General features: G+C 45.6%; 1 protein-coding gene across 7 annotated transcripts in view; it reads left to right on the top strand.

Annotated features, from left to right (window-relative positions):
- The window catches only part of IL12RB2 (interleukin 12 receptor subunit beta 2), a 29,822-nt gene that overhangs the window by 10,370 nt on the left and 6,868 nt on the right, over nt 1-12,584 (top strand). For all 7 annotated transcript variants that reach the window (XM_054073400.1, XM_054073395.1, XM_054073396.1 and 4 more), the window contains 8 exons: nt 2,052-2,131; nt 5,914-6,133; nt 7,709-7,909; nt 8,839-8,940; nt 9,028-9,183; nt 10,005-10,142; nt 11,382-11,469; nt 12,240-12,339. In XM_054073400.1, coding sequence (XP_053929375.1) covers nt 2,052-2,131; nt 5,914-6,133; nt 7,709-7,909; nt 8,839-8,940; nt 9,028-9,183; nt 10,005-10,142; nt 11,382-11,469; nt 12,240-12,339 — 1,085 coding nt within the window. The remainder of the gene's footprint in view (nt 1-2,051; nt 2,132-5,913; nt 6,134-7,708; nt 7,910-8,838; nt 8,941-9,027; nt 9,184-10,004; nt 10,143-11,381; nt 11,470-12,239; nt 12,340-12,584) is intronic.

Below are 12,584 nucleotides of genomic sequence, written 5' to 3'. Positions count from 1 at the left end.
AATTCGCTCAGAGCTGGGTGAATTGGATGAGAAACTGCCTGGGCTCTCAGTTCTGCAGATGCTGGCAGGTTTTAACAAACCAGTTTAATTTTGCCAAGTCATCTTTTTCCAAGTAGAGAAGTTATCTCGCTCGGAGTCTCCCCAGGTGACCCCTTTGTGGAGCTGCTGGAGACCTGGGTAGCTTCAGCAGAGCAGAGCCTGGCCAGGCATTTGGGAGAGATCCCACCAAGAACTTGGTGAGCAAAGAGTATTTCTGCTCCAGAGGAAGGCACAGCAGTCTGAGGGCAGTTCTACCAGTTTCCACCAACCCTAATCCGGGCTGCCTCGGGCTGGCTGTGGGCTCACGTACCTGCTGCCTTTGTGCTGAGCTGCATGAACTCACATGCTGCAAGAATTTCAGTTCTTAGGAGAGAAGAAACCTTCTCAAAGTTCATGTTTCGACAAAGATGTGTCGGCTGCTCTGGCATCCCCGCCTTTCGATTTCTACTTGGATTTCAGAGCTATTTTTTTGTGAATTACTCTAAGCTCTTCAGGCTTATTATTACTCATGCCATTAACACCTACTAACAGCATCAGTTTCTGTAAGAAGCATTGATTGATGCAAAAGGTGTGAACTTTTCCTTCCCTCCCCCACCTTCCTCTCAACAGTTTTCTCAACCTTCTCAATGCACTCTGGTTTGCTACGGCATTTGTGGTCATCACTCCTCTACCCTGCAAGTGCTGTAAAATGAGAAACATCTTTTCAGCTAATAAAGGAGCTGAAATGAAAGTTTTCTATCCTCAGACTAAGTAACAGCAAGCGGAGGTTGCAAATGAGAAGCTCTGAGTACACCATGGTTGCCTTTCTTGGAAGGAGCTGAAGTTCTACACGAGTTTGACCTTTTGCCAACCCAGGAGTTTACCTTTTTAATGTGCTGTGTTTTGGCCTGTTTCTTTGACCTTCCACAAGGCTTGCTTCATGAAAGCACCATTCATAAGTGAGCTTTTTTTCCCCTCCTCCAGCTAATTTCTTTGGCACACATGTGAAATGACCCTTACAATTTGTACTGGAGTCCAACAGATGCAATCCCCCTTTTTTTTTTACTTTTTATATTTTATTTGAGCTTGCCTCTTCCTTCCTCACTCACAGTGTGTGTGCGCTCTGGTTTTATTTCTTCTGATGCTCCTGCTTCTTGTTTCTATTCCAGTCACTTTTTTCAGTTAATAGAGGACAAGCAGCTCTTAACATTGCTGGCGCTGAGCGTATTTCTGTCTTTGAATTCAGCAAATAACAGGCAGCCCCGTTGTAGCTGTGGCTGTGCAACAGCTGCCTGCTGCTTAGGTTATCAACAACAATTATTGTTTGAATTTGATGGTTTATTTTTGTCAGAGACCTTTAGGAACCAAGCTTTGTTACCTTTTGTCACACTGGCATTCTTTATGCGTCTCTGATTCTGAACCGTTGAAGCACATTGTTCACCAGTTTCTGCAGCCAGAAGTTTGCTTTAGAGTCATTTCTGAAGGTTTATTCAAAACATCAAGGGTTTCCAGTCACTCTGTGACTATAAGGTGAATCATGGAAAGAACAGAGTTTTTCAGCTCCTCTGAAAAGAAACAGGTCCTACCAGCTGGCTGCTAAAGTCATTCATTGCCTAGAGCCAGACCTGACAGGTCCTACAGACCCTGTCACCTGAAGCTGTCCTTTGGCTTAGGACTGGTGTAGCCAAGCCCAAGGACCTTAAATAGCCTCGACTTTTATGCAAAGATGAAAACTCACACTGTCTTTTTGATGTGCAGGCTCCCTTGGGAGCCATTCCAGCTACCAAGTGCAGGATAAAGTCACCAGCAGAGCAAAACCTCTCAGGTTTATGGCTTGTTCTCTTCATAAGCACCATCATCAGTGCAGTGGAACTCCAGCTATGGACTATTACATACTGCATTGTTTCAGAGACACTTTAAATCTTAAATTTTCATCGTCTTAGAATTTCTACCTGCTTCAGCTATTCAGTGTCTTGTTTGATTGCTTAAAAACAGAGCCATTAATTCTGCTCTCCCTTTTCCTTCCACACCAGTGCCGACTGGGCTCCTGGACGTTTGGTACCGACAACAAGATGCGGACTCCCAAAGACAAACCATCTCTCTTTTTTGGAAGGTAAGTTAAGTGAAACCTGAGCAGATGAGGGAGAGCTCTGGTTTATGTGTCTGCAGGAAAGAACTGAACCCAAGGAGAGCACAGGGTTTTTACCAGTGCCCAGTGACAGGGACACAGACGTGCTCTGCCACCCAAGGCTTGACTCTCCTAGGAGATACAGCATCTCTCTTCCGCATACAACTTCCCTTTTACAGTTCTGCTAATTTTATGTTATGCTGAAACATGTTCGTAGCACATCACACGAGCAAAGAGAAGTGGAGGTGTTCTAGCTCAGTTACCACCTTCCAGAGATACACCTCATTTCCTCCCTTTCCACAAGGCGACCTGTGTCCTGATGATGAATCTAAACAGACAGCAATCTTTCAGACTTTCTGATTTATTTTCTAATTAATATCACCCTCTTCTTGTTCCCTGCCTCCTTGTTTGCCATGGTTGTCATACACGGTCATACCATACCCGATGTGTTCCATACGCACACACCTTGTTGTCTGCTGTCGGACATGAGCCTCCTTCGGAGATGTTTCTGCTGTTTTTCTTATATCAAGAACAGAGAGATGCAGAATAGGGGAGGCAGAAGAAGCAATATATTGTAACAGACCTTTAAGGTGACCAACCTCCAAAAAATATAAGAGCTGGATGTAGTCTGGGCAACCGAAAGGGTCCCATGGATGTCAGATGGATGGTTGGCCAAGGCTCTTGTACAGCAGCACAAGAGGAATTTGGTTTTCTCCATAGGTGTAAAGCAGGTGATAGGCAAACCACATGCAAAGGGGCTTTCTAATAATAAAGCTGTGATCTGAAACTGGACAAACTCAGAGCTGAAAGACATCAGCAGTTTGGGTCTGCTGAGCAGTGCCTCCTGTGAGCTGGGGACTGAGTCTCTCGAGGGAAATGTCAATAAGAATTCAGATTCAAACCCAGCTGTAGAGTAGAAATTCCACATTTCTGTGCGTTACCATCCAGCTCAGGAGGAAAGGCTGACACCAGGTCGGCTATACCAACACTCCCAGTGAAACCAAGCCTTGTTACTGATGCCACGTGCTGAGTTTCTCCAGTATTACCAGCCCAACAATTAAAGCTAAGTCCAAGAGGAGTTTTTGGATTGTGGGGTGTTTTGCTGTAGAGGCTTTATTTCAAAGCCAGTAAGGTTATTATTATACCAGCAGTTATTATACACCAGCAGTGTGCCCAGGTGGCCAAGAAGGCCAATGGCATCTTGGCTTGTATCAGAAACAGCGTGACCAGCAGGTCCAGGGAGGTTATTCTCCCTCTGTACTCAGCACTGGTGAGACTGCACCTTGAGTACTGTGTTCAGTTCTGGGCCCCTCACCACAAGAAGGATGTTGAGGCTCTGGAGTGTATCCAGAGAAGAGCAATGAAGCTGGTGACGGGGCTGGAAAACAAGTTGTATGAGGAGCAGCTGAGAGAGCTGGGGTTGTTTAGCCTGGAGAAGAGGAGGCTGAGGGGAGACCTTATTACTCTCTACAACTATCTGAAAGGAGGTTGTGGAGAGGAGGGAGCTGGCCTCTTCTCCCAAGTGACAGGGGACAGGACAAGAGGGAATGGCCTGAAGCTCCGTCAGGGGAGGTTCAGGCTGGATATCAGAAAAAAATTCTTCATGGAAAGAGTCATCGGGCACTGGAACAGGCTGCCCAGGGAGGTGGTCGAGTCATCTTCCCTGGAGGTGTTCAAGGAACAGGTTGATGAAGTGCTTAGGGATATGGTTTAAGGGAGTGTTAGGAATGGTTGGACTCGATGATCCAGTGGGTCCTTTCCAACCTTGTGATTCTATGATTATTTTTTTAAGTATAAAGTATCTGTGCCTTCCAGTTTGCAAATCCTAGATAACTTTCCAAATACTGGTATATCTTCTCCCCACACCAACAGGCACCATGCTCTAAGTGAAAGCAGAAATTCTCATGTGATAATGTGACTCCAGCCATTGTGGCTTTATGATATTTAACTTTTAAGACCTTTATCTTGCAATAGCAAGCTGGCACCACTTTCTGTATTGAAGCAGACTTCCTGTACCATTGTTCGTAAAATGGGTGCAATACATTGCTTTTATAGTTTTCACAACAGCTACAAAGCAAAAGACACAAACTCAGTAGGACGTGCTACCATTATATGTTGTCATAGTTTCACCCTAATACCAAATAAAGGCTCACTGATTTCATTTCAGCAGGCTTTCAGAGCGGTTTCAGCCTGCATTTGTCCTGAGCCACTGCCAAAGAGATTCTAACACTGCAAATATTTTCCTATTTCTAAAAGATTCCCCCCCCCCTTCTTTTTTTCTGTTGTGATATGACAAAAACCAGCCAAACAAACTGAACTCACTGTATAGGGACCTTAGGAAACTGTGAAACTGCCCATACTACTGCAGACACCGAGGTGGAAAAAACAGCATGAGGTGTTACACGGTACAGCACAGACTGACTTCTCAGAGTTGTGTATTCTCAGTGGTTTAGTTTAAAAAGTTTTTTTATCAAGGATTTAAGTAAAAATCTGGATTTTACCCAAATCAAAGCTTGTTCATTTTTATGAATTTAGTTAATGCTCTTTTTTCCCCTTGTGAAAAGCACAGCTTGAAAGACTCAAGGAAGGACGAGGATGTGTCCTGTCACTGGCTATATTCCTGCCTGGAAAACCAGTAGCTCACAGTAAAAGAACTTCACTGAACAGGAGTCACACAGGAAAAATAAATAAGAAATTAAAAGGAAGATATGTAACCTTAAGAGAGGCTCTTGGGTAAATGCATGTTCTCGGCTCTTCCATCAGAGAATTATCTCATTCCATGTGGCTAGATGCCATGGGTTCCCAAGAGAAGAGCTGGGATAAGACTTGGGAATAAATAGAGTGCATGGGTCACAGGGCCAGGCAGCAGCAAAATCATAGAGAAAAATCAGAACAGGCTGTTTGGTGTTACAGCTATTACACAAATGTGCAGAAATGGAGGAGGGGGGAAGAAACTCTGCAGCCAGGACACTGTCTTTCTTTGGAAAAAACATGATATTTCTACCAATGAAAGCTCCTGTTCACTTACGTGTAGTATTCCCAGGTTGTTGCTGACAGGGGAACTGTGCTACCTTTGAAACACATTAGCTGTGCTTAAGCTAATGGTAAACTAATTTATTTTGTTAAACAAATATTACAGAAGAAAGCAGTCTCAACAAGGGAGGGCGAATCTCTATGACACTGCTTGTTCCTCCAGCTTTTGGAGGAGAAGACAGTAAAACCCGATAATTGGTTACCAAAGAACATTAGTTGGTGTGCGCTATTGTCCAGCAAATAACACTGTTGCTATAAATAATCCTTTTACTATTAAAACACAAAAGGGAGAGAAGAAATTGCCTTCAAAGGAGCGTTTTTCCCTTAAATGGGGCATTTTGAATGTCTGGGCTAGGGACATGCTCTGAAGCCGTGCCCTGCTGCTGGGCAGGAGGGCTGATAACCAGGCTGCCCACCTTCGCCAGCGTGGGGAAGGGACCACGGCTGCTGCTCCATCAGGAATCCCATGCGGAGTGGGCAAACTGCAGTCCTGCCTGAGACTGAGGCTTGCTCCAGCAAGGGAGGGCTCTTAGGTGTGGCACAAAAGACCGCTTTTGTGGCTGTAGGTTCATTCAAAAAGCAGGTGAAATATTTGTTTGACAAATGGCCAACACCACCTCCTCCACGAGGCGGACTGAAGCCTCCTCAGGCAGCCCACCAGGCACCCCGGCCAGCTTTCTGCAGTCTTTGCTCATCAGAAGGAGACAAGAGTAACGCACGCACTTTCCTCACAGGCTTTGAGCAATTCGGAGGCGAGAGGAAGAATCCTGTGGTACACGGTGACCTTCAAAGCCCTGGACCAGCAGGGTTACCCAGGAGGAGAAGAGCACCTTACCACCCAAACCAGCTACACCGAAGTCATGCTGAGGGGGGACTATAAGATAACGGTAACTGCTGAGAACTCAAGGGGCAGGTCTCCCCCCGTTTCCATCATCACCAAACTGGGCACCGAGGGTAAGGGCTTCTGCTGGCTCTGGAACCCTGGGAATAACAGCAATGCTCTGCTTTGGGCTGCTCCTCTCTGCACGTGGAAGTGTTGAGGTCCCACCATCTTTTGCTCATCAAGGTCCATCTCAATGAATCTTCAGAGCCTGCAGCTCCAGTTTTCAGTGTGGTCAGGGGTGTGGTTTCACAAAACGTTGAGTTGCCCGGCATTCGTAATTTCACCTCCACCCCTTCTGCCGACAGAGGCATAAGCCACACTGTCAGCCATCCAGGGACCCGACAACAGAAAACTAACCGTGTCAAAAAAAGGGGTTTTTCTTTGCGTGAGAGAGGTGGCAGGACTGAAGAGAAGGTGATGGTGAGGGGAAATCACACAAATCTTATCGCCTGTGAAATTTCGCTCTGTTTTACCCGTGCAACAGAACTAGAAAGCATTCCTTGAAGCCACCCAGCCCCAAATTTCCTGCGCCAAGGCACAGCAGAACCTCTCGGTATCAGATGGTTTGTTCAAAGAGGCAGTTCTCTGATCTTGTCCTCGTGTAACATCAGTAAAATATTTACCTAGCCACTGCTAATTATTTCACCTTTCCCTACTGCTGTCGAACTTTCCCTAGTCGAACACCAGCAGGATGCTCTCCTCCTTCGGAGGCAGACACGCGGCTCCTCAGCTTGCAGACTGCATTGGTAATGTGAGCCCTTCATTAGCCAGAGATAGGACTGATGCCAAAACATCATCAGTATCTAATTTTGTGGAGACAGTAAACAAGAACTGTTTGGAGGGTTCAGTTCAATTGTATTTGTTAGAAAAAAATGTTGAGAAAAGATGCTGGTTATTTTATAGATTGTCTGAAAAATTATTTTCCAGTTTTTCTCTGGGAAAAAAAATAACTTGGCCCTAGCTGTGAAAGGTCCTGTGGAGACGATGTGTTTGTGGCTGTCACAGGAGCAGGGTGTTGGTACGGGATGTGACAGCATTCTCTGAGGGCGTGGGGGAGGTGTGAACGAGCAGTGTCCTGTATATTTGAACTGCTGCATCATGAGACAAGACAAGAATGTGGCTCTATCAGCATAGAGATTGCCCACATATAAGTACCTCTTTCTTTCAAAGGTTGTTTATTTTTATACATCACATGGCATCAGACTGGGTGAGGCGCAGTATCATAGAATCCTAGAATGGTTTGAGTTTGAAGGGACCTTAAAGACCATCCAATTCCAGCCCCCTGCCATGGGCAGGGACACCTCCCACTGGGTCAGGCTGCTCAAAGCCTCATCCAACTCTGTCCTGAATCCCCCATCCATGTGGATGGATGTCCCATCCACAACTTCTCTGGGCAACCTGTGCCAGTGCCTCAGCACCCTCACAAGAAAAAAACCTCTTCTTACTATCTAACCTAAATCTCCCCTCTTTCAGCTTAAAACCATTACCCCTTGTCCTATCACTTCACTCCCTCATAAAAAGCCCCCACATCTTTCCTGAGAGTCATCTCTTCTCTAGGCTGAACAAGCCAAACCAAATTTACGGAGTTTTCTTGATGTTAAGGCAAGTTTGTGCTGATGGTTTGGTTGTTCCTTTTCCTCCATAAGATCTACCTTCTCCCCAGCAAGTCTCTGTTGTAGCCATGGGAAATAGCAGCATCCTTGTCAGCTGGAAAGCGCCTATCCGATTGACTGCATCCATCAGTGGATATGTAGTGGAGTGGGTGGACACACAGAAGGGCACACGCCTGGAGCCCAAGCCAGCCTGGGTGAAGCTTCCAGCATCCAGCCTCTCCACAGTGATATCAGGTAACTACCACCTCGAGGCAGGGTGTTACCGAGGTACCATTTTCTTTTGAAAGCTTTTTAAGGAACAAGTCAGATTTTAATATTGACTAATTCAGCATAAGAAATGATAGCATTTAAAGCTTTCTGTACAGGAGGAAAAAAATGAAATAGGTGGCTGCTCTGGGGTCAGTTCCACAGTCACTCTCGGCTGAGATTTATATATGATACGATGTTTCTGAAAAAAAAAAACCAGTCCCTCCAAATGAAAAAAGCCAGCTAGAGGTACAAGAGATTAAAGGGTTAAGAAAAGACGCTTTCTTTCCTCCTAATTTTTGGTTACTAATCCCAACCAGTACTAAATGTCAGTGTTCTGCCCTATCTTTCCTACCCTCTGTTCTGACTCCCTCCAAGGCATTTACATGCTCGGTATCAAATGAGCTGAAAAAGCAACATATTCACACCATCACATTCTACTCTGCTTTGGAGGGGAGAGAAACGCGTTCCTGTCCATAACTCATAGGAGCAGCCCAGAGGAGGATGCTCCCATGAATGCTGGGGGAAGAAAGAGGGTGTGAGATTTTTGTGCCTGCTAAGGATCCTCATGCGCGTCCGAACACTGCACCTTTTATCTTAGAGCAATAAACTGGGTAATCACTGCTCGCATCCTTCCCTTACCTGGAGCACAAAATGTGGTCCCAGATTTCCTTTGGAGAGTACAGGTCTGCCAGCAGCTGTTGCTTCATGAGAAAACAGAAGATTTCACCCCTCCAAGTGCTAACATCACTTGCTTAATGCACAGTAAGGTTCTGCCAAGCTGAACACAAGATCACAAAGAACTATTTCTTTCCTTCTTTATGGAAGACGCGATAATAAATCAGAAGATTTGTCTCATATATAAACAGCCATACCTTTAAAAACTTTAACTCTCCACTTCTAATTTCTTTATTTAGAGCACATAAAAGATAACGTGTGCTATCAGATCACCGTGTTTGCACTCTACGGGGGCAGAGCTGGACAAGTGGCCTCAGTAAGGGGATACTCAAGAGCAGAAGGTAAACCATGATAATATGATAATACCCTTGCAGATATTTTTAAGCCAGCTTAATTTCAGCTTTAATAGTTGGTCTTCTGCTTTGCAGCACCATCATCTGGGCCCCAGATGCATACAACACTGAGGGCAAATGGCATCCTTGTTTTATGGGAAGCAATCCCTGCCCACCAGCAGAGGGGCTGCATCACAGGGTACCATATATACCTATGCAAAAAGGACAGAGAGGAAGCCTCGGATGTCTACTGTACGTATCTGGTGAAGGTCAACATGATGTGCATACAGGATAAAGGACGGGAGAGGGAGATGCCTGCAGACATCTCTGTGCAGTCGGGGCCTGAGACTGCTCTGCCATAAGGGTTAGCAGTGACATCCAGTCAGCTCCCTCTGCTGCAGCCGCCCATCACCGGGACTACATAGTCAGGGCTTCCCCCTTTCAGTCAAATCATTCTAGAAGTTATTTTGAATGCAGAACTATCAGATTTCTCCTTGATTGTTCTTCTTATCGGCTTCCCCCACTCTAATTTTCTGAAGCCATAACCACTGCAGGCCCTTGTAATTATTGGCAGAGTAAAATAACACTTTCTAAAAGCCCCCCACACCACATGCGTACTTGAGACATAACACACTCAGACATGCTCAGCAGGTAGCACCCACCGCATTCCCACACCCTTTTCCCACCCAAGCCCTCTCTCACTCCATCTGCCTAATTCACAGCTTCCACCCAGAACACAGGATTTTTTAAACTTGGTGCAGGAGTTGCACGCGTTTTAAATGGATGTCTTATAGTTCCATCATACAAACCTCACAAACATCGACTTACCAAGCAGCAGTAGTCAGAGGACAGGATACACGGTCCTGGATGTTCCATCTATACCATGGAATAGGTCACCTCTACAACAGAAGGTCTCCTATAGCCCTTCCAGTGATTCAGTACCATGGAAAAGGAAATTTAGATTAACAAATACTTCTCCGTGCTCCAAGTTGTGGAAACCCAGTTCATTGGAGTTCAATGCAGTAGAACACAGTGCAAGGTGATTCATTTGCTTCTCCCTCTCTCCCCTCCAGTTGTTTCCAATGTATCCGCTCCACGCTCGCTGTACATCACGGACCTGCAGCATGGGGAGCGCTATGCCCTGTGGATGACCGCATCAACAGCTGCCGGAGAAGGGCCCCGTGGCAACAGCGAGCTCATCTACTTGGAAGGTAGGAGTCTCTGCCAGGGTGGGGGGCCAGGAGAGGTCCTAAGCCTTAGACCCCTGTTTTCCACAGATGAGGAATACTTTTCCCACTGCTCCATAACTACTAAGGAGCTCTCGTTTTGGTTAGTTTTAAAACGTAGCATCTCTGTGCGTTCAAGTTCCCGTTTTTGTGCCAAGATATAAACTGTACCATTTAATAATAGTTGAAGGCTAGCAGGATGGATTATTGCATAAGTGTTTGGTCCCTTCAACTTGCTGGTTCGGTTATCTGTAGACTTCAAGCTCTGGCAGGGGTATCCATGTGGAAAGTCCTGCTGGCTGCCGCGTCTCCCGTGGGAGGGGGGGTCTCTCAGGAGCTGTGGTCACTAAAGCTGCTGTGACCTCAGAGCCTCCTTAAGGAGCAGAACATCATGTGCGTGGTCCCTGTTCCAGTGTCTCTCAGGGGACAAAAGGGCAGGAATTTCTCCCAGAGCCTTCTGACCACTGCTAACGGCAGCAATCAGGGTTTATGTCCTACAAGATGGATTGTTTTGATCAAATTCGTTGCTACCCCAAATACTGACAAATTACCCATAAACCCTGAGTAGGGAGTTGATAAAATTTGTGCTTAAGTCTTGCCAGGAAGTTTGGTTTGCTGCGTTTCCCCCCAGCAACATGCCACAACAACTTTAAGCTCCTGAGTTGCATGCGTTAGGAAATTCATCTCCACAGTGCGGGACCAGGGATCTTCTGGAGGCAGGTTTTGTCCCATGGACTGTGGGAGAAATCCAGGGGGGTGAGCAGGAGAAGAGATTAAAGCAATCCAGACAAGTTAAAAGTTTTCCTGATACAAAAATCTGGATTTACAAAAAGTGCAAGCAGAGTAGAGTCAAGGCATTCACCAAGAAACTGTTCAGTCACTGACAGGTCATTGAAGATGTACTGAATTTTGTCAAATCTTTTCTTCTTAAGACCTCCCCCATCCTTGCTCAGCATTTGGTTCAGGACTGGAGAAGAGATCAGCGATTGCGTATTTCAGGTCATGAACTCTGTATCTCATGAGACCTCAGTAGACGTTTGTGTGTTACAAAGTGGTGTTGTGCCCAACAGTACATCCAGTTTGCTGATTTTAAACCACAAAACGTTGGTATGCTTTATGAGTGCAAACATGAGTCAGGTCATGATTGTTGTCCAACTTAAACCAGCATATTTAGATTAATTATTTCTTTAAATAAAGAGGAATTATAGGTGTTCTGTATTTCAGGTGCTGGGGACTGGATGACAGCTGTGCTTACCTGCAGCTTCCTTATCTTCTCAGCCTGCATTTGTTCCGTGCCTCCAGTAAGAAAAGTGTGAGTGGATCCATCAGTTACCTTCCAATAAAACATGGAATCATTTTAAATAAAAAACAGAACTGCTATAGGAAGGCATGGTCACGTCCTTTCAGGACACCTTGGCAAACAGCAAGGATCGTTCTGAATAAAGGACTCAGAGTATGCAGAGTAGAATAACACCCACTGAGTTTAAAATATAGCCCTATTTTTTATATATATATGTACACACATATATATGTGCATATTTATATGTGTGCATATACACACACTTATGTGCGCATATATATGTGTGTATTTTTATATATATTATATATATAAATACACACACATATATACGTGTATATATATATGTATATACATATAATTTTTAATCTAGAAGTTAAGGTCTGCTTCCACTGAAACAAAACTAAAGGGGTGCAATCCTTGGTAACCTGGGAGCAGAGTTAAACCCTGAGATTAAGAACTGGTTTTCCTTTAAAGCAACCCGCGCCTGTCCCCAGCCAGGTTTTCCAGGGCTGGGGCTCATGGCAGCATCCAGCAAGCTCTGCCCACGGGGCTGCTGTTTGTCCTTGCAGGCAAACAGCCAGCAGGGCTGGCAGGAGGATGATGCTGCTCCGCCAGTCAACACCAACCTGCTCCCAGTCCCCCAGGCTCTCCGCAGGTCCCTGCGGAGGCAGATCCACCCTTACAGGCAGCCCTTTGGTAATCCCATGCACAAAGGGCACAGCTCGGGTCAGTGCTGCAGGTAGCAGCATTCATGCTTTTAATGGCACTTATTCCATCTGCAGGTTACACTCGCTCCTCTCTGTGCTCGTGCCGCAGTGGCAGAGCAAAGCCATCCCAGACCCGGCTAATGCTACGTGGGCCAAGAACTACACATTGGTGAAGGTAAAATGTACTTTTTTTTTTTTTCTAATCCCACCGCATTCAGAAGGAAAAGTGATCAGAGGCACACAAGTCAGTAATCCCTAAACACAGCAAATCCAGCAATCTCCAACAGCAGATAAGCTCTGTTGTCACATCATGGTAGCCTCTAGCATGTATCGGGCAAACTAAACGCAAGAAAGATCTATCGTTTTTAGCCATATTAGCTGTGTGGAGGGATGCTTGCATTGTGGAGTTGGGAGGTCACA

This window comes from Cuculus canorus, chromosome 8 (assembly GCF_017976375.1).
Source record: "Cuculus canorus isolate bCucCan1 chromosome 8, bCucCan1.pri, whole genome shotgun sequence".
Lineage (NCBI taxonomy): Eukaryota > Metazoa > Chordata > Aves > Cuculiformes > Cuculidae > Cuculus > Cuculus canorus.
The sequence above is the reverse complement of the archived record's forward strand: the minus strand, read 5'-3'. Positions and strand labels throughout refer to the sequence as shown.